The 22,674-nt window shown below is 58.6% G+C and overlaps 1 protein-coding gene and 1 long non-coding RNA gene across 4 annotated transcripts in view; one reads left to right on the forward strand and one right to left on the reverse strand.

Moving 5' to 3' along the window:
• Positions 1 to 381: 381 nt before the first annotated feature.
• LOC109461128 (uncharacterized) lies at positions 382 to 6,157 on the forward strand. Its single transcript, XR_002139631.2, has 3 exons — positions 382 to 1,845; positions 4,154 to 4,221; positions 4,564 to 6,157. It is a non-coding gene; the product is annotated as an uncharacterized LOC109461128 (long non-coding RNA).
• A 6,580-nt stretch (positions 6,158 to 12,737) lies between these two features.
• TP73 (tumor protein p73) overlaps positions 12,738 to 22,674 on the reverse strand; it is a 51,704-nt gene continuing 41,767 nt past the window's right edge. For all 3 annotated transcript variants that reach the window (XM_074334219.1, XM_074334220.1, XM_074334221.1), the window contains 9 exons: positions 22,410 to 22,525; positions 20,703 to 20,812; positions 20,270 to 20,412; positions 19,863 to 19,951; positions 18,935 to 19,059; positions 18,317 to 18,465; positions 17,978 to 18,116; positions 17,509 to 17,602; positions 12,738 to 16,104 (listed from right to left, as the gene is read on the reverse strand). In XM_074334219.1, the coding sequence (XP_074190320.1) occupies positions 15,757 to 16,104; positions 17,509 to 17,602; positions 17,978 to 18,116; positions 18,317 to 18,465; positions 18,935 to 19,059; positions 19,863 to 19,951; positions 20,270 to 20,412; positions 20,703 to 20,812; positions 22,410 to 22,525 (1,313 nt within the window). In that variant the 3' untranslated portion in view covers positions 12,738 to 15,756. The remainder of the gene's footprint in view (positions 16,105 to 17,508; positions 17,603 to 17,977; positions 18,117 to 18,316; positions 18,466 to 18,934; positions 19,060 to 19,862; positions 19,952 to 20,269; positions 20,413 to 20,702; positions 20,813 to 22,409; positions 22,526 to 22,674) is intronic.

A 22,674-nucleotide genomic window follows, 5' to 3' on the forward strand; every position in this document is an offset into this window, starting at 1 on the left:
AGCAGTGTACCTCTCCGGGGCCCATCGGATCCACTCCTTCAATCTAGTTGTGGAGGGAACAGCTCACGGGCCCATGTGGGAATGGAATGTGCTACCCTGTTGTTCAGAGCTGGCGCTCTAACCAACTGACCCATCCGGCTGCCCCTATTTAAGGCTATTTTAATTCCTAAGTCAATTTTTGCAAAAACACTTAAGTAAAAAAGCCCTCTCGCTGATCAGGGACATCATGTGGTTGGTGGGAGAGGCTCCAGGTGCAGATAACAGGCGCACAGAAAGCGCTCAGAGGTGGAGATGGCCGACACCTGGAGGCAGGTATGGTGGGAGCACCACGTGCCTCCACTCCAGGCCCCGCCCCACGCCCAGGCCCCGCCCCCAGAGCCCCGCCCCCGCCAGGGTTTCGCCCGGATTCCGCGGAATAGCTTCCAGTTCCCGGTAGTTGCGGGGTCGCGGGGACTTTAAACCGTGGCGCTTCAGTGGAAGGTGGTCCCAGTGGTGGGTCAGAGCCCGTGGTGGGACCCCTCCCGCAGGAGCCATCGGGGATGGGCGGGGGCCCGCGGGGGCTGGTGCGGAGGCTGCTCCGTGGCCGGGCAGGTGGCGGGCGGGGCCACCACGGTTCCCCGTAGCCTGCGCAGACCCCCCCGCCGCGCAGGAACCGGGTTCTGAGGGGGCAGCCCCTCCGAGCGGCAGCCGCCCCTCCCGCGGGGCGCGTCTCACGTGGGACCGCCCGGGGGCCCTGCCTCGCGAGCGCCGCCCCGTCGGCGGCTCCCAGCGGAGAGCGCGGCTCTGGCGGCAGCTCAGCGAGGACCCTGCCGCCTCCGTTACACCCGGGGGCCCGGTGACCCCCAGCGTGGGCCGGACGAAGAAGGCTTTACAGGATTGTGCGGCCGAGTGCACGGACTCGGTGGGGAAGCAGCCCCTGCGGGAGCACAGCGAGGGGACACGTCTGTGGCGGAGACTAGGCTCCAGGCCCGGGAGCCGCCAGGAGGGGAGGCGGGGCTGCAGCCTGGGGCACCTGCCCTGGGGCTGGCTCTACGGGAACCGCAGGCTCTTCAACCGCACAGCCTCCAACGCCCGTTCTCGTGGAAGTGTCACCCTGCCTGCACGGCCCCACGCGGACACGAGAAACCCGAGTGGGCCGAGGGAGGGCGCCTCGTTAACTCTAGGACTCTGCCCTGCAGGGGGATTTACCGCGTGGCCGTGCTGCCCCATCAGACGCTAGTTTGGCATAACCTCGAGCACGTTCACTCGGAGAGGAAATCCTGCACCTTGTGTTGTTGTTCAGTTGTGACCTGTTCTCTGAACGAAGCGCTTCCTTAGGTCGCACACTGGAGACGTTACAGAGTGAGCAGATCCGGACTGGTAGCGCCTGTGGGATGATTCGGGGCTGGGGACACTGAGTCTTGCCCCGTTTGTTGTGTGCCGGATCTGCCCTGTTCTGCCTAACTGGGCAGCCCCAGAGCTCACCGCGGCCAGCCTCCCCTCCCGGCACACTCACCCACTCACCCACGGCTCCCGCCTCAGCCTCCCCTCATTCTCCGGCACGGCCTGCATTGTCGTGCTCTCTCCTCCCACTGGCCACACAGCTCTGCTCCCGGGTCCCCCCCAGTGCCATCACCTCCCCCACCAGTGATGTACCTGCCCGAGAGGACCGAGTGCCATCTAGCTCTGCCACCTTGTAGCATTTTCTGCCCTCCAAGTGAAAAGGCCATTGGTCCCCTCAAAGCAGGCCAACCGGACACTTCTCTTGGAAGCCTCCAACACCACAGCGTCTGGAGGCGGCACGAGATGGTTTCGCGATGTCCCAGCGGGGGCATCCTCTGCCTTGGCCTGGCTGTCTGGAGTGAGGTACGGGAGCAAAGCACTGTTGCAGAGTTTAATGGATGAGAGCAGCTGCTGCCTGCTTTACGTGGTGGAGGAACAGCTGTGTGATGTGGAGCGAGCCTTCAGGGCCCAGTGTCTGTCCAACACGTGGGTGGTTCCAGAACAGGATGCAGACGTGGTCCTCACCGACCAGCAGTACAGTTTCAGTCCGTTTGCAGGTTTCATCCACCACCTGCTGTGGGCAGGCTCTGCTCCCCATGCAGCTAAGTCCCCATCCTGTGCGACTGAACTTGGTGCAGAGACACGGGTGGAGCCGGGTGTCAGGGGCAGTACAGCGTTCCATGATGAGAGGTCCAGCCGGTGGGGAGAGGGAGTGTGCAGGGGGGCTGCTGGAGAGGAGGGGGGCGTTGGAGCAGGGACCTGAGTGGGCAAGTGAGCTGGCCCTGCAGGTGTCTGGGGGACAAGCCCTCTGGACAGACAGGATGCTGAGTTCTCATAAGGCCCTGAAGTAGGAGCCTGTGTAGCTTGTTCAAGGAATAGTGTGACCAAGTTGGCAGGAGTGCAGCAAAGTTGGGGTGAAGGGTGGAATGTAAGCTCAGAGTGGTGGCCAGGGTCCCGGGCACGGAGCCTCCAGGGGCCACTGGGCACGTGAGCAGAAGGCTGATGTGACTCACATTCTGAAAGCATTGCTCTGGCAGGTTCTTTCGGTGCTGCCAGAGGCCACACACTAAGGGGCCAAGGGTGGAAGGAGGCAGGGAGGCCGGGGGTGGTGGAAGGCTGGACCGTCCACCAGCGAAAGGATTACGGCTCACTGTATTGTGAGACTTTATCATCAGACCATTCAGCTAAACATGTGCAATAACAATAAAGTGAATCGTAATCCTTTTGCTGGTGGAGGGTCCAACCTTCAATTTGTAAAAACGTAGCACCTGTGAAGTACAGTAAAGCGGCGCCATAAAGCACAAATGCCTGTAGTGCAGGGCCGGACCAGGTGGCTTTGGGCTTGCATGTGGGAGGTTAAACGGCTTCGTTTCTAACACGCCGGCAGAGCCGAATAACCCACCCCGCTTGGGGTAGCGGTATCCCCAACAACTGAGCGGAACCCTGGAGGGCAGCACTCTACACTTGCTGCCAGTGCCCACTGGCACGAGCACAGGGGCCCAGGCAGGCGGGGGAGGGCCTGGCACTTCCCAGGCTCATGTCACAGAGCTGGCTGCTACACCACAGGCCTGGCCAGCTTGCACCCCGCTGCTGACTCTCCCAACTCCTTAGCTAATACTCTTAATACTAAATATGTTGTAATAACACATTAAGAAAGTTTGATCCCACTTGTTATTGCACATGTTTAGTGGAATGGTCTAGTTTGATGATAAAGTCTCATTTTTATCACATAAGCACATTTATGAACATTTAAAATGTGTATGTTTATGGAAAGCTGGCAAATGTTAGGACTTATGTGACAGCCCTTCTGGTACCTCCATTCTTAGGAAAGTTTCCACTTTTAATCAAAGTGTGGCACACATGGAATGCACACATTCATACGTAACATACACACAGGAGGGTGCCTGAGCTCCATGTGTTTCACACTTGGACCTGTGTGACCCCCCCAGAACCTTTTCAGTCCCCAGGAGCCCCCTGGGGCCCCTTCCAGTCCAGACCCTGGGGTAACACTGTTGGCTAAGGAAGGAGTTCAAGTGCTGATAGATTGTCCTTCTGGAAATCTTAATAGTATTTAATTCAGGGAGTTCCGTGATTCTCTGTCTCGAGTAGGGTCCATAATTTTCTCAGAGTTCTTTAGTGAAAGTTAACGACTCATGGTCTCTGGAACTGTGTTTGCAGCTTCTTATGTCAAGCCTCTGCCTTAATTCTTAGTTATTTCTTAGTTAATTATTCTGCTGTGCCTGGGGGACAGGGTCCCAGAGAGCAGTTTCCAGGCTCTCGGCCTCACGTGGAAAGGTGCTGGCTCGGTTATTAGATGGCCATCAGCTGTTACCGGTTAGCCATTAGCCACTACTATAACTAGTGTGGCTAGGCTGGTTGGTAAGTTCGTTGGCAGAGAAGCGGACGGCGGATTGCGGGTCGTGTGGCTACTGCTTCCTGTGTCTCCAACCCAGCCGCCAGCGAGACTATAGTGGTATGAACCCCATGGCTCCGTTGGTGTTACCTTTTGGCCTCACGGTATCTTGCATTGTTGTGCGGGGAGCGGGAGCTGAGACCCTGCATTGCACTGAGATAAAGAGCAGTGTATAGAGTGGTGTTGACAGCATGGATTCTAGAACTTTCTAGCTCTCAAATTGAAACACCCACTTAACATTCCGTTTAATTCCCGCAGTGTCTCCGGAGTCGACTGTCCCCCACCAGAGGCAGCTTCTCAAATAGTGATGGACGCTCTGCGAGCAGGTAAGGGCTGGAGTTCATTCTGTGCACCCCGGTCACGCCTATGGTTTCCAGTGGGCAGAACCTGTCTGCTGAGGTGGGTGGGGGGTGTACACGAAAACGAGAACCTTGAAAATCTGGGGGGGTCCCAGGTACCTGGTACCTGGTTAGCATTTTGTACAGTGTATTCTTTAATTGGTGCTGTACTGGGGCAGGGGGAGGTTTTGTTTGTCAGTACTTTGTGGGGGGAACGAGGTGATTGAGACAAGATCATGAAATACATGGCCTTTCCAGCGTTATGTAGCAGTGTCCCTGAGAATCTGACACCTCCCCACCATGTGGTGTGTGTGTTACCATTTGTTTCAGTTGTGTTCAAATGCACAGAACATACAATTCACCATCCTGCGCGTTGTGAAGTGCAAGTTCAGGGGCATCAGGTACATTCACACTGTTGTGCAGCCGTATCGCCACCGTCTGCAGAGCGCCTTCCATCGTCCCAAACTGGAACTCGGTCCCCGTGAAACACTGACTGCCCAGCCCCTGGCCCCCACCCTGTGTGTTCCCACGAAGCTGACTCTTCGAGGCGTTTCACGGCGGGGGAATCATACAGTATGTAGCACCTCGTGTCTGACTTATTTCAGCCCCGTGTCCTTGGGCTCCGTCCACGCTGTAGCGTGTGTGACAATCTCCTTCCTTCTTCAGAATACTCCGTGTGTGGATGGACCACGCTTCTGTGTCCTTCCGTGTGTCCGTGGACACGGGTTGCTTCCACTTTGGGGCTCTTGTGAGTCACGCTGCTGTGAACAGGGGGTCGAGCAGCTTGAGACGTTTGCCTCGGTTCCCGCTGGGCTGAGAGGTTTCGTCACGAGTGGATGTGGAGTTTTGTCAATTGCTGTTTCTGCACATACTGGGACAACGAGTGGTTCTCCTCCAAACTTCCAGTGCTTGCTTTCCTGGGATGAGCTCACTTGGTCATGCTGTGTTACCCTTTTTAATACTGGTGCATTCCTCTTGCTGAGTTCTTAAGTATTTGTGTGTCTTTGTGCATGAGAGGTACTTGTAGTTTTGTAATGTCTCCCTCTGGGGTGAGCCTCAGACTCTTAGCTCCCTAGGATGTGCACACACAGACCTAGGTCCCGTTTGTCAACCCTTGCTGCTTGAGGTGGACGCTAAGTCTCTGTAACTGGATTTTATCTTCAGAATATTTCAGCGTTTCACAAAAGGGCCCTAGCTTAGGCTCTTAAGCCATAACCTTTTCATTCAGGAACTGCAGGCTGACCGTTACCTATTCAAAGAAGACTTGGAAAAGCTCCAGGGGTCCTTAAGACCTCAGATAGGTCTGCATTGCATGATATGGAAATTGCTTGAAATTAGTTCTCCCAGAAGTGCCACCTCACCTGGGGAAGGCTTAACGAAAAACAGGGCACTGTGATCCTCAACTTGGGGCATTCTTTGAGATCTGGGCATTCTCCGTACACACTTCCTAATTCAGCATCTACGTTTTGGTGAGCTAAAGGAAATTAGACGTGTTTGGTCATTTGTTGGGGCCACATAGGCTCGAGCCACTCTGCTGGGGTCCTGCCCTGGCTTGGCCCCTTGCGGGCTGCATGACCCTGGGCGCCTTTCTCACCCTCGGCCACGTTACAGGAAAGGAAGCTAGTCTGTGTGTTAACAGCAGCCAGCTGCCCGTCAGCTGGGTGACCACATGGTAGCCAGTAATGCCACGTCATTTCAGTGACCAGCTTGTTGGGTCTGTCGACACGTTGGCATGAAGCCATAGACGTTAATTGTCGTGGGAGTGTGTTGTGAGGGGCACTGAGACCCGGGGAAGGATCTGCAGTGATTTGAACAGAGAAAGGTGATGGGGACTCGGGGTCCACAGTCAGCACGTCACACGGAAGCCTGCGTGGAGGAGTCACGTCAGCACAGCCTCTGCACATCAAATAAATGTTTACCTGAATTTAGCTTATACATTAGTTTTGGTTCATAGTTAGTAAGAGGAATTAATACTTGGTTTTGCATTATATGCGTTATATTTGGGATGGTGTAAGTCAGCATTGGGCATCTGTGAGAATTTTTTTCCCTCTAAAAGGTGTCTGTGTCTCATTCAGGCTTGAGAAACACTGATAGAAATTATATCTGTATTTGTAAAGGTCAAGATGGATGTGTTTTTTCCCCTGCCTTGTGCCATCCTTAAAGCGATGTGTCCTACGCCTTTTGTCACCAGAAATAAGGCTCTGGGTGACAGCTGCCAGGCCTTGGGGCAGAGAAAACCGAGGTTGGGAATTTCCGTGTTCTGTCCGTGCCGTGACCTCCTGGTGTCCTTATGATTTTCGGGGAAGGGGGCGCTCTGTGAGGGTCTGCCCACTTTGGACAGGCAGACTGCTGAGCTCTGCTTCTGAGAAGCTGACAGATGCACGGGGCAAGCCTCTGCTCTGTGGATTTTACAAGTAAGAGCAGCGGCCTAGTGATAAAAAGATTTCTAAGTAAAATTCTGTGAAACACTCAGGGTCCTTTTTAAAAAAAAGCTAACCTGCAATCTCTAACTGAGATTCTCATATCCAAAGGTGATAAATAGGTATTATTTTTATTACTGGCTTTTTGTATGACTAGGTATTCATTCTAAAGAGATAGCAGTAGGGGTCCCACAGGAAGAGAGCAGTCTTCGGAGCAAGCCCAGCGAGGTTCTGACTGTGGCTCTGATGGTCACCAGTGCTGTGGCTTGCCACTGCCATGGACCCTTCAGGGCCTGTTTGTCTTCTGTGCAGCGCAGACAGCGTGGGTCATTACTGCTTATTGACCAGAGTTGAGTGAATGCTGGGCGCTGGGTGTCACTGAGGAATGAAACAGAATGGCCTTTGCCCCATGAGCTTGTGACCTGGAGACAGGGACAGCAGCAGAGCAGATCAACGGCCCAATATGGCACCAGAAAAACTGCATGGTGTTCGGATGCAAACAAGGTAGGATAGAGGCTTAAGAAAAGTGTCTGGGAGGCTGCCCGCTGCCTCACGTAGGCCCTGCATCCAGCTGCTGTTATTAGCATCCAGTTTTCATGCCTTAGAAGGGTTTTGAGGGACGTGACCCAGGAGAGACTCTGGCATTGAATTCGCCCTGGGAGCTCGGCTGGCCAGACTTGCTGAGGTCCATGGGCTGTGGGGTGGGCCCCCCGCTTGTTTCTCCTCCTGCAGCGCGTGGACCCTCCGTCCATTTCTTACACAAGAAGGTCTGGGACGGCCGTGCCCTGGGGTGGCTCTATCGGGTCACTATTGTCAGCAGTGTGTACCCGGCAGCTTCTCCTGAGGGAGTCAGGTGGGGGACCCCGTGGCAGAGATGCTCTCGCCTGCCCCGAGCAGGGAGCCCGTGGGGATGCCTGGGTGTGTCCGTCCAGCTGGGGTTTCCTACAGCGCGGCCGTGCACAATGTGTACGTCGTCAGCCTGCTGCTGGGGGAGCGCGTTCCACACACGGCGTTTGCCCTGGGGAGCGCCCTCTGCCCAGGTAGGACGGGCTTTCTTCCAGGGCTCTCCTATCGCCACCTGGGTGGGCTGGCCCCGCCTGGCACTGTGCAGGGCTCTGCCCAGGCGCCCTCCGTGCTTCCCGAGGGCTAACGTCTGTTGCACTGGTGCCCGGATGACCCTGCCTCCACAGCCATGCAGAAGGAAGGGTCTGGGCCACGGATTGAGTGGGTAGCAAGGGACCCTGGGGGGGCTGGGGACAGCAGTGTCACCCCAAGTGCCGTGAGATACAGGGCAAAGAGGGGGGATGGGACAGGGCACATGTGGCCAGTGGGCTGTGTCTAACTAACAGGAAGTGAGGAGGGCTTTACCTCCTAAGCCTTCCCTGGAAAAATACTTGGCAGGTGACACCACAGCCGTGGGCAGTGAGTGGAATTAGGCACAGGAGTGAAAGCGACGCCTGCTTCCTGACCCGCTGACTTGGGTGTGAGGTGAGCCTGGAGCCCTGCTGGGATGGTGAGTATCTGCTCACAGCGGGGGAAGGTCACCATGGGGGCACGCTGCTCCCCCATCTGGAGGACAAAGCCCTTTCGACTTAGATGCCCCTGACCTTCAGCTGCCAGCCTTGCCCTCTTACAGCAGAGCCCCCAGAGTTGTCGCTCCTGTGGCCTTCCCTCCCTCCTTCCATCCTCTCTGGACTCTGCTTCCTTGGGTCTCCACTGACCTCGTGTGACCAACTCTGGGGTCCAGGCCTCCCACTTGGCCATCAGAGCTCAGCAAGGTGGCCTTTCGCTCCTCCGTGGAGGGAAATTGCCAGAGCACACCCAGCTGGTGGTTCCTCCCCCAATCTCATTTCCAGTCCCCAAGTCTCCACGCGGACGGGTAGTGGCCCACGAGCATCCTGGGTGATGCCACTGGACCCCACCTTTCCCTCAGCCAGTGCTGCTGACCACCCACATCCACACCTTTCCCCTGAACCCTGCTGGGCATCTTCACATGGACAGTGGGTAGTTAACGTGCCCAAAGCGACCTCACTCCCCGTCCCGGTAAATGGCCCTCCTCCTGTGTCACTCAAGTCACAGCCGTCGCCCCCGCTGGCTCCTCTGTTTCCCCACGTCCCGTTGTGGACAGCTCATGCCAGCACTGTCAGCTCCTGCTCAGAACTCATCCACCACCCCCGCCCTGCTGGGCGCCCCCGGTCCTGGCTGGCCTGTCACCACAGCCTCTGCCTGGTCCCCTCGTAGCCTCTTTTCTGCACAGCGGCCTTGCAAGTTAGACCAGGTCCCCCTCTGCTCTGAACCCTCCAGGGGTCCTCGCCAACTCACCAGGCGCTTGGGGAGTGAGCACCCCTCAAACAAAAAAGTCTGATTGATTGACCAGCTATAACTCCCTTTTTTCTCTCACTTTTCTGTTTGCTGTGAAGTTGTACACGTGTTTTTAAATAAAATGTCGTGTCTTTTTGGGGTACCAGAAGTGTTTCAGTTTGCCTGAATTAACATCTGTTGCACCTACAATGTCCTCCCACCAGATGTGGCCTCCTTAACAGACGCTGATACCGTTGTGATCAGCATGCGATTTCCTAGCGGGGCTGTTGTCAGTGTGGACGTCCGCCAGCCCTGCACAAACAGCTGTGATCAGAGACGGGCGGCAACCGCAGGCCCCCGCCTCCTCACCCCCACCCCCACCCCAGCCAGTGTGAACCGGGAAACAGTCTCGTTCTGTCAGGTTAGGGTTAGAGAGACGCACAGCGTGGTCTGGCCTTGCTCGATTTGGTGCACGCAGAGGGGCCGGTATGGAATGGCACCGCACAGTAGGCCCTCAATAAACACTGCTCACTTTTGAACTTCTATGGTGAGAGCCATGTATTCTGTACTTTGATGACTGAGATCCCTTCTTTGGTCCCAGTGACACTTTAGGAAATTGTCTTCCTGAAGGTGATTTTCTTTATGCCAGTTGTCATTTCAGAGACAACCGTGGTAACAGTGTGCCATGGCACAGGGTCGAAGCAGTCCTGGAAAATAGGGTGTCATGTGTCCCCCCATTACATGGAGAATAGGTGTCAGGTCTCCCCCATTACATGGAAAATAGGGTGTCACGTGTCCCCATTCCATGGAGAATAGGGTGTCATGTGCCCCCCATTACGTGGAGAATAGGGTGTCATGTGCCCCCCCATTACAAGTTACCGCCACAGGGACTATCTCGTTTGCAGTCATGGCCCTTTCAGGTCTGGCGACTTCCTAAGTGCGGGGTTCTCAAGGCTCCCTGCGGCTGGACCATCAGAACCCCCTGGGCATCTCCGGCCAGGGCCCTGCCCAGTCCCTGGACGCCCAGACCCAGGCTGGGCGCTACTAACAGACACACTGCCAGCTCTTCAGGTGCTTTCTCAGGACCTTCAAGGTTGGTCAAGTGCTCAGGAAGAACTCTGGCTCCCTTGACTCTCAACTAGAATATTTCAAGTTACAGTCAGTGCCGTGGATGTGTCACTTTCGGGGTGCAAGTCGCGTTCCAGCCGTGTCAGGTGTTTTGAGTATCACCTGCCTTGTACCTGTTTTAGAAACAGTCTAATGGGTGTCCCTTCAGGTTAGATGATTGTACCATGTTGCCTGAAGTGGTGTAAGAAATGGCTTTAGTTCTGGTCTGTACAGTGACGGTTGCTTCCCAATCCCTGGGAGCTGGGGAATTTCCCGTGGCCTTGGAGAGGTGGCTGGGACGGGAGACAGCCAGTGGCCCCCGCGGGACCAGCCCCGGAGGCCCGTGGCCTCTCCGCCTCCCCACCAGAGGGGCAGTGTCTTGGGCTCTGGTAGACGTCTCGGTTTTTGCCCTAAATCTGTGCAGACACACTCTGTGTCCAGGGAAAGAGCCTCCGCAGTCAGAGCGCAGCTGCTCGGGGCCCTTTGGGTGGTTACTGCTGCGGAGCGATCCTGGTGGAGCCGGGCAGCGGTGCACCTGCAACATGAAGCAGCTGAGGGCCCTGTGGTCAGGACGGAAGCGCCATGAGCCCCAACGGGCTTGCACCCGCGAGCTGCCTGAGATCTGATGGCCTAGTCACATGTACCCATCCCCGAGAGAGATGTGACATTATCTTCACCCGAGACTGAGCTCCCTAGGGAGCCTTTGGGACCCAAGAATGTTTCACTACTGGTGGGACAGCTTGTTTCAGGTGACATCAGAGCCAGGAGACAGGTTGGCGTTGCTTCTGTTTTGAACTTGGGCCTGGAGAGCGAGGGGTTCCACCCTGGTCGCAGTCTCCTTGGCAGGGCGCCTCGGAAGGATGCGAGTCAGGATTTGGACCCGAGCCCAGTTCCTGGCGCCCCCAGGGTTTGGCTTCTCCGTGTGGCAGGAGAGTGGGAGGCTGGTTCAGATGTTAGACTGTCATGTGCACGAAGCAGGCTGCAGGTTTCGTGGGGCCTTTTGGGGCAATTATAACAGTATTTCAAAATCAATTTTCTTGAAGAATCTGTGATTTTTTTGCACAATGATATTATTGTAACCCTCCTCCTAAACATAAGATAAAATACTATAGTATGTGATATTAAAACACCATTTTCAAATGCTTGCCTGAATACAGACTTTCTCTTTGGATGTCAGTGGGACGTGAACTGACTGTTTCCTCCAAGGGGCATGAGAACATTTCAGAAACAGGCCTTCTTCCTTTGCAGCAGTTTCGTGTGCTGGAGGCAGGTACTGCTTTGCCTTGCCGAGTGACAGATGTGCCCTGCACCCAGGTTATCTTTTTAGTTACACGTCAAACCTATTGGAGATGCTCTGATGTATTTGAAAAAAATTGTATTTCTTGTAACCTACTTAAAAACAAGTTTTGTAATAAAGCTCTTACAATCCGCCTTGTGCCCAAAACACTAGCTTTGCTGCGATCATTCCTCAAGGGGCCTTTTCAGGGTCTCTGCTGCTACGCTGTATGTGGTGCTGTCTTTCTCATTGAACAGCCCGAGTCTGTTTCCCACCCAGTTCTGACATGTTGGCACGTTTGTGATTCAGATTTCTGTCGCTGTTATGGGATGGGGGCATGTCTCGCTTAATCCTCCATAGTGGGCCTTGAGACGCATGACAGTTCTGTGGAGAGGGATGTGTGAAGGGGTATGTGTGAGTGGGTCAGAAAGCGGAGGCTGGCCGGGGCCCACCGGGCACCTCCTGGCCCCTCCTGGCCCCTCCTGGCCCCGCCTGGCACCTCCTGGCCCCGCCTGGCCCCGCCTGGCACCTCCTGGCCCCGCCTGGCACCTCCTGGCCCCGCCTGGCCTCTCCTGGCCCCGCCTGGTCTCTCCTGGCCCCGCTTGGCACCTCCTGGCCCTGCCTGGCCTCTCCTGGCCCCGCTTGGCACCTCCTGGCCCCGCCTGGCCTCTCCTGGCCCGCTCACTGGCTGGTGGTGGCCCAGTGGCATGCTCTCCTCCCACCCTCCACCCTCCACCCCCGACCTGAGCGCGCAGCAGAGGAACCTGGACTTGGACTCCTCACCTCGGTCCCTGATACCTTGTTCTGCTTAGTTTCAGCCTGGTGGCTAAAAAGACTCGGCCTGCCTCAAGTCTGAACGGACTTCGAGAGCCCTGTTTGTGCTGTGACAGGTGCCCAATTCCTTGTTCAGTTCTGAAATCCAGAACGGACATGAAGCCCAGGTGGCCTCGAGCCTCCAGCCTGAGCTGAGCTGACAGGAGCTCATCTTTTCATTCCTAAGTTTTGTGCGGAACATGAATGTGTGCGACTCCACACCCCTGGGAGTGACGCCATATGGACCTTTCTGAAGTCGTGCCCGCTGAGTGGCATGGGCTTGGAAGAGGGTGGCGGGCCTGCCCTCCAGGAGGCTTGTGACGGCCAGGTCAAGGCCGAGCGCAGTTCTGTGAGGTTAGCCAGCTTTGCTGGGACAGAGCCTCGCGTCTTGCCCAGGGTCCTGAGTCGGCACTGAGCACACAGCCCCGAGGCGCAGGGAGAAGCTCCGCGTGGGTTCAGCACACGCACTGAAAGCACGGGACAGATACCATGGGGTGGCCAGGCCAGCGTGAGCCTGCGGTCTCCCTCGCCTGTCAGGAGCTGGCTGTACGGGAGCTGTTGTCTTAGCTGAGTTACTCATGAGACCGTCCTTGGAACATGTGCTTTATTATGTTACAAAAACAAAAATTCCCACCAAAACAGCTAAAAAAATAACACATTTCCCCAAGATGACATTACTCAAGAAAAGTCAATAAAATCATTGGAATACATCCATTAACACTGCTGGAAAAAGCATATTACATTAAAAACATGACTGGAGTGTTTTTTCAAACCTTAAAGCATTAAAGTGCTTTAAACGACCGTTAACCAAGAAGTGTGACCTGTTCTACGGGACAAGTTACAGTGTATCCCAGATCTGTGCATGTCACTTGTTGGGGACCTGGGCCACCAATCGGTAAGCCAGACCTGCACGAAATGATGGCTGCCGGCCGCCCAGCCCTGGCGGGCAGAGTCGGGCCCCAGCCGAGGCCGGTAGTGGCACGGACTGCCTCAAGGGTTGGCTGGCTGCCCGCGTGGTGTGCAGCCGAGGCCGGGTGCTGTGGGCAGTGACCCGTGTCTGGCTCAGCAGGCGGGTCCTAAGGCCCGCCAAGAGCTGCTCTCCCGCCGCTGCACCCTGGGGACTTCACAGCGTAAAGCACGTGCATTTGTCCCTGTTCGAGTTTTGTAGGACGAGAGCTTCAAACCCGGAGGATTGTTGCTTCTGTCCACTTGCATTTTCTCATCCTGACCAAGTTTCTGCTTGTTTATTATCACAATTTGTTTCCTACAATGGCCCTCCTCCCTCAGTGAAGGGATGCTGCTTTGTGTGTGTCTGCGGGGCCCCTGGGCGGACCTCACCCTCCCGCTAATCCTTTCCAAGCACCAGTTGGGGGGCCACTGTGGCATTCCCTACCAGATGCGGCCATGGGGACGTGCCTAAGAAACAAAGCCACTTGAGACCCGGGAACTCAGCTGGGCTTATGGACCCCAGGCAGTTGGCTTGCCGTCTCCCCAGTAGCCCTGAGTCTGTAGCTGTGACTGCAACTTTCCAGCGTGGTGTGTGTTCTGGGGAGAAGGTAGACCCCCCCCCCCCAGGAGTGGAGCACCTCTGGTTAATTGGAAAAGCCTGGCGCCTGCGGGAATAAGCTGGTTCTGTTACCGCGCAGCTCTCAACTCTGGCTGCAGGTCGGAGCCTCCAGGGCGCTCTGACAACCCTGAAATGTGGTTCCGGGAGCGCACAGGGAGGGGTACGGTGTGTACACGTCCTAAACATAGGTACCTGCCCCCGTCAGCACAGAAGACTGAGGCTGGCGGTGTTTACGCTCACGGCTTCCCGTGATGAAGTCCTGGTCTGGAGACAACCCTGCTGGCGCGTTTGGGGCAGAGGCGGTTCTGCCTCTGTTCGCTCCAGTCATGAGAGCTCGGAGCTGCTAGAGGGCTCCCACCCCTGCGGCTGCCCCAGAGCCATTTTAATACCAGCAGCAGCACCGCCACCACCACCCTGTTCCCCACGCCACCTTTCTAGAGCCTGGACATCTGGACATCTAACAAAGAGACGGGCGTTTGGATGCCCAGACTTCCTTGAATGTGGAGAGGGCTACTTGTGTGAGATCTGCCGCTACTCAAAACACACGGCCTGAAGCCCTTCCTAGCTTCCCAAACAGAAGTGTGGTTTATAGCACCACCAACAAACCCAAAGGGTAATCAGGCCTCCCTGGCCTGGGGGCCTCCCGTCCTTCTGTGGCGACATTAGCGAGAGGAGCGCCCAGACTTGGAATACCCGGCACGTAAGCAGGCAGACAGACCGGGAACCGGCCAGGTGGCCCGCGCCCCGGGCCGTGTCTCAGGTTGCACACTAGCCAAGTCACCCTCTGTCCCACCTGCTTAGAGCCAGGGGTCTGTTTCTCACCCACCGCCCAGAGAACTGTGTGCCAAGCCCACTGACTCCTGGGGGCGCCTCAGAAAGGACCAGCCCCTCCACAGCCCTCGGTGCTGTCTCGCGAGGACAGTGCAACCTCTCCCAGGAGAGCCCACCTTTGCGCCTGAGGAGTCCACCTTCTGCCCACTGCTCCCTCTGCCGGGAGGGGCTCTCCCCGTGACCCCTACCCCAACTGGCAAGGGGACAGAGGGGCTTTGTTCCCACTCCGCAGCCCAACGCGGTGCCCTCCCACAGCAGCCTCTCATGCTGGGCTCCGTCCTCCTCCAGCTGCCCAGCAACAAGTGATGGCCCCACCTGCTGTGCCCCTCAGCTCTTTGCCCAGCTTGTTGCCACAGACATGGGAAGCCCGCTATGTTGAACCCTGAAGGGAATGTTAAGAATGAGTTAAAAAAATAAAAATAAAAAAAAAAGCTGACCCACCATGTAGAAAAGGATGTCTATCGTTTTATCAAATAGGGACAACTTCCAGGAGTCTGAGGAGCAGGCCTGCCATGTCTGTGCTGACAGGGTCACCGAGCGGTGACTGCGGCAGGTGGCCACTGGCCAGGAGCTTCCTCACCTCCCGGGAGGACCGTGTCCTCGGCAGTGCCCTCCCAGGCCTCCAAGTCCAGTGAAGGTCTGGTGTTGGTTTGAGGCAGGTATTGTAAGGCAGCTGCACTGCGGTTTGAACTAGCGGCCACGTGTGCGTGCGAGGGACAGACTGCCCCTCAAGACCCAGCCTTGGACAGAGACAGTCGGGAGCATTTACCTGAAATTAATGTGTTTTAGACACAATCACTGAGCCGCTCATTGCTGCCCAGATCCACGAGACTTCCAAGAATACTTTTTGGCAGTCCATCAGCAGAGAGCACGGTCTTTTTATTTCCAGGATCTCGTCTGGGAGCAGCAGGATCCTGCAGGAAGACGAGGCGGGGAGGAGCGAGGCCCGCTGGTTCCAACGGGCTGGGCCTCAGCACACCCTCAGCCCAGCTCCCGGAGTCCCCACCGGCCAGTCCCCCTGTCCTCGGGCGGTTGGGAGGCCGGTGAAGGCTGGACCTGGCCTTTTCTTGGGCACAGCCCGAGATCCTGCCTCCCAGCGCAGTTTTTGACAAAAAGGAAGAGAAAAAGCCAGGCTCCTGGGGCTCCAGGCCGCAGACGCCCAGGCTCGCCCTCCGCTGAGGCCCCGGCCGTGTGCGCCCTCCGGCCCCTCAGTTGGCCTCGGCCTCCGTGAACTCCTCCTTGATGGACTGTCTCCGCGACTTGCAGTCCGGAAGGTCGAAGCCGAAGTCCGCCCACTCGTCGGGCCCCGCGCCCCCCGCCCCGCCCGGGGCGCCGCGGTTGGGGATGGTGATGGTGTGACGCACGCGGAAGTGCACGGCCTCCATGACGCGCTGCCGCTGCAGCTCCCCCGAGCTGCCGATGGAGATGGTGGCGGCGTTGCTGCTGGAGCGAATCAGCTGCTGCGCCGCGCCGTAGTCGTGGCTCTGCTTCAGCTCCTGCAGGCCCCTCCAGATGGTCATCCGGTACTGGTCCGGGATCTTCAGCGCCCCGAGGTCCTGCAAGAGCGGCGCGCACGTTAGAGGCGGAGCCGCGGGCCCTGCCCCCGTCCCCGCCCCTCCCACTGGGGACCTCCTCCTGGGGACCCACCCTGCTGATGCGGAGCGCCCCCAGGACCAGGAAGGAGACGAGAGACCCCGTGACCCGAAGGCCACGTTCTGTCCTGGAACTTAACAGGGCGGCCAGTGCCTAGAGGGAGGGCAGTGCTGGACCCACCCTGTGCAGACGGCCTGGACACACCCCGTTCTGGGGCCTCAACAGAGGTGGCGGCGGGAGAGCTGAGAAGTGACCTGTGAGAGCCAGTGCACTCTTGTGTGTAGGTGAGGTCACTGCTGGGTTGTCTGGGACCCCATCCACAGTCAGAGTGACAGATGGAGCCCCTCTACACCCGGCCCGGAGGACCGCCTGCCTTCCAGCCTCCAGTCAGGGCTTCTCTTCTACCTGCCCCTTGGGACCAGAGCTGATCGCTGCAATCCTATCCCCCCAACACACACCAGGCACACGCATCATGCTGGTGAGGCCAGGGTTAGCACTGAGCGAGCCAGCTGCCATCCCAGCTGCCGGTCACCGGGACATTTGTAGATGCTGACATGGCCACCCTCGGAGCCAGTGGCCCCAGTTCCCTCTGAGAAAGCCGCATGTCTGGCCTGTGGCTCTGGGCCGGGGACCAGCCTGGATGGCTGGGGAGCAGGGCCTGCGGAGCGCTGCGGGGCCACTGAGCTGGAGCCCCTTCTGGGATCCATCCAGGCCCCAGCTGTGTCTCCGGGGCTTTCAGCCAGCCTTCCCTTGTCTGGCTGCGTGTGCGCAGCCCAGGGCAGCCCTCCAGCAGGTTCAGCCCTTCACAGGGTAGGAGAAGAGCTGTTGGCGGCATTCTGGTTTGACCCAAGGTCTGTGTGACGCCAGGATGCTCCCAGCCCCACACGCTGCAAACCCGGGGCCCTCCGTGTTGCGTGTCCCACCTTTGGGCCTGTGTTTCTCCCTGTGTCAAGGGTACTGATCTAGACCAGCTCCAAGGCCCTTTGGCCTTTGCCTTTGGCAATTCTTTGTGCCTTGGAAACAGCCTGTCCCCCCAAATCAACGGCAGCCTGGCCACAAGGTGCCAGAGATCCAGGCATGAAAGAAGACACTCAGGTCCACATGGCTGGTCCAGCTGCTGGAGGCCCGGGGGTGCGTCCTGCCCAGCCCACCACCTGCACAGCTGGACTGGCCCAGACTCGACTGGATTTCAGCACGGAAGCCAGAGGTGAGGTTACAGAGTGGACTTGTGAAGAAGAGCTTCCCAAATTTCACAGATTCCCCCCCAAACTTCAAGAACAGCAAGCGGAGTGACCACCCCAGAAAGATGTGACAGGGCCCTGCACACTGGGTCTGCGGGTGTGGGGAGAGGGCTGGGGGATCGTTACCTCTATCGTTAGGTTCTGCAGATGATAAATGTTCTGTAACCCTTGGGAGGTGAAATACTCGACACAGTTTGGACACCCCAATCCTGTTAAAAAACTGCAAAGAGAATTCGCGAAATAAAACAGCGTTAACTTCTAAGGACCAGCTGTGGGGCCTGGCTAGGCAGGCACTGCCTCCTAAAGGGTGACTCCTGGCTACCCCTGCCCATGTGGCCACAGCGTCATGGACGTGTTTTCCCAGGGCACACACTCCAAGGAACCCCTGACTTTGGGGCTCCCCGCCCCCAGCACCTGTTGGATAACCCATCGAGATTTTCTCTGCCTCTGTCAGTTCTCCAGGTGGCAGAGCAGCCGAGACACAGGGACAGGTGGGACAGCGTGTAGACACTGCCTCAGGGAGTGTCTCAACTGGGAGCCACACTGGGGCCGAGGTTAGTGGGTTAGTGGCAGGGCCTGGCAGCAGCCCACTTACCTGACCAGGCTGGGGTCGGCGTGGTAGGGAGGAGGGGGGGTGCAGTGGGACCCCGAGACCACGGATTGGGAGCTGTGGCCCCCGCTCATCTCGCCATTGGCCGGCAGGGTATGGCCGTGGTTGTTGAGTATCCCGGGGCCTGGCAAGAGGCAGGTCGCACAGTCAGGCAAAGTGCAGCCCTCCCGAGGTCAGGTCCTGCCAGTGGGCCAGAGCTGCTGGAGGGAGGCAGCTGTCGAGAGTCCCATGTGTGGGTCCAGAGCTGGGCAGAATGTCTGGAGCCAGGCCCACCCTTTGGGCCTCCCCAACCCACCCTGGGCCCCCAGTGCCCAAGAGACTCACCCATGGGACCCAGGTTGGGCCCGGCTGCCGAGCTGTGCGGGGGAGGCTGGCCCACCAGCTGGTTGACCGAGGGCAGCTTGTTGACACCGCCGTGTACTTTGTTCATGGGCGAGAGGACAGGCCCGTAGGACAGAGGCTGCAGGTGGCTCCTGCTCAAAAATTGACAACTCGTGTTGGTAAGAGCACAGGTGGCTTCTTTCCCATCAGGTCACCTCCACGTAGTGCCCCTGCCACAGGGGGATGGAGACCCTGAGCTGAGATGACAGAGTGCCTCCCTCCTCGCTCAGCCCCCTGCCAGCGACATGGCCACTGGCCTGCTGTCAGCAGGACCCAGCTGGGCGTGGAGGGAGGTGGGGGCAGCTCACGCCCTCAGTACCGGTGGGTTGGCATCACTCTGACCACCCACTCCTTGCCCTCCACAGTAGACATTTAGGGGGAACCCTTGGTGGGATAGAGGAGCGTAGTGATGGCCGTGACCACTGAGTTTAAGGAAGGCTTCCCGTGAGGGGTCGCCCGCATGGCCTCGCTGCCTGGGCTGGAGGCCATGTTTTCAGGAGGGATGTCTGGTGCTGCTGGCACCGGTGCCACCCTGGCCCAGGTGGGAGGGGCTGCACTCACGGCCTCTGCAGGAGCTGCTGCTGCTGCTGCCGGTAGGACTCCAGCACCTGCTGTGGCACCAGCTCCATCAGCTCCAGACTCTCCTTGACTTTCATCAGGATCTCATAGTTCTCCCGGCCCCGCACCTGAGCACAGAGAGGCCGACCCTGTGCCCAGGTGCTTGTGGGGCTCCTCCCGGCCCCACACCCCCGGTGCCAGCCTTGGGGGTCCTGGGCTTGCAGCTCTGTGCGTTCTCCAGTACCCCACAGGCTGGGGGGCCGTGCTGCTTCCTTCCTCCTTCCCGGGAGCAGGTCCACACAAACCACACTCATCCCTACCTGCCCCTGAGCCTTCACCCCGCCCCCCTGCCCCCCAGCACTCAGCACACTCCGGGTGCTAGGGCAGGAATCCTTAACTCAAAAAATGGAAAGCTCACATATGGAATGCCAGGCCTAGCCAAGCCCATGGTGATTTTATCCACCAGCTGGAGTGGTCACACCACGTGACAGTCCTGCAAACTTGGGTGACAGTGATGCGGCCTGCCAGACTCCAAAACTGTGGGTTTCCTAATGCTCGTTCTCCACGCCCCATGGGGTCTCCATCACCCTGCATGCTGGACCCAAACCTGGAGTGCCGCCATGGGGTCTCCATCATCGCATACTGTACCCACACTTGGAGTCCCCCCCCGGGCTCCATCTCCCACATGCTGTGCCCATACGTGCAGCCACGTCATGCAGAGCTGCCCGCCTGGCAGACCCTGATCTTCCCTGTGGTCTGGCCCTGTCTGGTCTGGCTCTCTGGGACCTGGCTCTCCCTTGGTGGACCTGCCACCTGCAGAGCCCTGGGTCTCAGCTTTCAGGGTGACAGGCCACTTCTGCCCACCCCGAGTGCCCCCTGGGTCTCCTCTCTGGCTGCCCCAACCTAGACTCTGCAGACATGGGACACTCACGTGCATGTAGTACATGTCCTCGTCCCCGTGCCGTCTCTTCTTCACGTTGGTGCCCACGGTGGGGATGGCTGTGGGGCTCTGCTTGAAGGCTGGAAGGCCAGGGAGGAAAGGCTTCGTGAGTGGCAGGGAGGAGGCGGGCCAACGCAGGTAAAGCCAAAAGGACACCCCCACATCGTGCCAGCCAACCTCGCCCAGGGACCAGTAACCCACTTGGATGTACAAGCCCATGGCTGCCGCCCATGCTGGATAGAGCTGGACCCAGGGGTGGCCACGTGGGTGGGGCTGGCTCTGTGCCCTGGACACAGGCTCGCGGTGCGCCCTGCTGGCATTTCCCCCAAGTCCCCACGGCAGGGCTGGCTCCGTCCTGCAGGGCCACCGGGCCCTGACCCTCAGGCTGCCCTGCTCACCGCGCTTGCTGGCGGCCCCGTGCTTGGCCGCACTCTCGTTCAGGACCTGCTGCTCCCGGTAATGGTCTTCATCGGCTTTGCGGTCTCGGCCGGGACAGGCACAGATGCGGCCCTCGAAGGAGCGGCGGCCCAGCACCTGTCCACTGTCGGGGGCACAGCCAGCACCGTGAGCTTCGGGTCCCCCCAGCCCTGCCTGGCCTCCCCGCCCACCTTGCACTGTGATGGGCCAAGGGGTCAGGACTGAGTGCCCAGCTGCTCTGGGACCCCAGGTCCCTCCCAGCAGCCCCTGCAGCTAAGGGAGGTCCCACTCTCCCAGCAGCACCCCTGCAGGGTCCCTCCCCACACCCCTCCTTGCCCTTGGCCTGTCTCCACACCTGACCCCGGCAGCACAGGCCCAAGTCCCTGCTCCCCGTCCGACGAGCCACAGACTTACTCCCGGGTCTCCAGGGTGATGATGATGAGGATGGGCCGACGGTTCATGCCCCCGACACAGCTGCTATTGCACATGAAGTTGTACAGGATGGTGGTGAACTCCGTCCCCACCTACACGGGAGGTGGGCGAGGGCTGTGGTGTCGGCACGCAGGCCCCGCCTCACTAAGGTGGGGGCTCCTGGCCTTCGAAGCACCCACCCCTCAGATCTAGTCCTGGCTCAGCGTAGGCTTGGGGGGCTGGGCCCTGCCCTGTGGTCCTCTGTCATCCACTCACCCACCGTCCCTCCCTCCCTCCATCCATCCATCCTTCATCCTCTATCCATCCATCATCCATCCCTCCACCCACCCATGCACCTGTCCATTCATGCACAACACTGACTGTCAAGTGCTATGCTGGCTTTGGGTACCAAGTGAACTCAGACGTGGCCTCTGCTTCTGGGCAGGACACAGTGCTATTGTCTGGTTGCCCTGACCACCTCCCCTGACACAGGCTGGAGGTCAAGTCCTGGAGGCTGGGTGTGAGTGGGCATGTGCCAGGCCTCTGTGGGCATGGGTGTGTGTTTGCACATTGTGGGCTCTCCTGGGAAGAAGGGCGCACTGCACTGCTTTGGCAGAGGGAGGGATCAGAACTATCCAAGTGGACCCCCAAGCCTAGCACACACCCATTTCCCAGGGTGCTGAGACACGAACCAGGACCCTTGACCACATGGGACCACAAAATGGACGGTTGTCATGGTTGCCCTGGGTCAGGATATAAAGCCAGTTACTCGTTTAGGAAAACCTAGCTTGTCACAAAACCGTTGGCATGTGGCAGCCACCAGGGGGCAGCAGAGCCCTGCTTTCCTGGCCAGGCCTGGAACCGGGAGGATGGGTGGGCAGGGTGGTCACACCCAGCCTCGGACCCTGGCCCACTGACATAAGGGCTATTCTTAGGCCCAGGGGAGCCTGGGGGGTGAGGTATAAGGTTGGAGGCCTGGGGGACCAGGTACAGCTTTGGGGGTTTAGAGGGTGGTTTCAGAACCAGGTAGAGGAAAGGTGAGGGCTCACTGTCACCTACCCACCCTGGGGAGCATGGCTACAGGGCCCCGAGCTGGGACACACTGTCTACCTCCTATGCTGCTCTCCATCCCACCATCACCCCTCGGTCCCTCCACCCTCACTTCTCTCCGCTGTCAGCTTCTCACCCCAGCCAGGCCCCCACATCATCCCCAGAGTGGCACTGTCAGAATTTCTGCTGCCTTCAGGTCCAGGTCAGACTCCTCAGGGCCTCTCGCCCCTGCCCACGTCCTGCAGCCCACCCTGCACTGCCAGCCTTCAGCCCTTACCTCCAGGCCCTAGCTGTGCCATGCCTCGGAGCGTGGGTCTCCCCTTCTTCTCTCCCCCTCCCCTTGCCCTCCCTCTTCCTCACACAGGCTCTAGCCCTCCAGGCCCCGGCCCCTCCAACCTCGAGCCCCATGTGGGGAATGGACAGGCAGGAAAAGGGGACCGATGAGGGCTGAGCTCAGAGGTGGTCGGGCCCACCCCTCACTACAGATGGGGAGCCAGTGCCTCGAGTGGGCCCAAGGGAAGGTCGAGGCAGGGGTGGGACCTCGAGGGTGACGAAGGGGCTCCATGGCATGGACTTAACTTGGGGATAAGGGACCAACAAGTGTGCTGGCCGAGGTCACACGACGGTGTCTGCCTGGGAGGCCCACCTGGCCCAGCCTACCTGCGGGGGCTCGTAGGGCACCATGACGCTCTGCCTGCCGGTGACGGGGTCGTCCACATACTGCGAAAGGCTGTTGCCCTCCACGCGGATGAGGTGACTGGCGGGGGCAGACTGTCCTGCGGGAGGGACGCTGCTTCAGCCCGGGCCGCCTCCCGGGGCCAGGTGTGTCATGCACGCGGGATCACAAGGCCCAGCCCCTGGGCCTGGCACATGGGACTCCGGCTGGCAGCCTTGGTGCCCTCAGGGCGCTTGGCCCAGCAGCCCT

The sequence above is a fragment of the Rhinolophus sinicus genome, linkage group LG06 (assembly GCF_036562045.2).
Source record: "Rhinolophus sinicus isolate RSC01 linkage group LG06, ASM3656204v1, whole genome shotgun sequence".
In the NCBI taxonomy this organism is placed as follows: domain Eukaryota; kingdom Metazoa; phylum Chordata; class Mammalia; order Chiroptera; family Rhinolophidae; genus Rhinolophus; species Rhinolophus sinicus.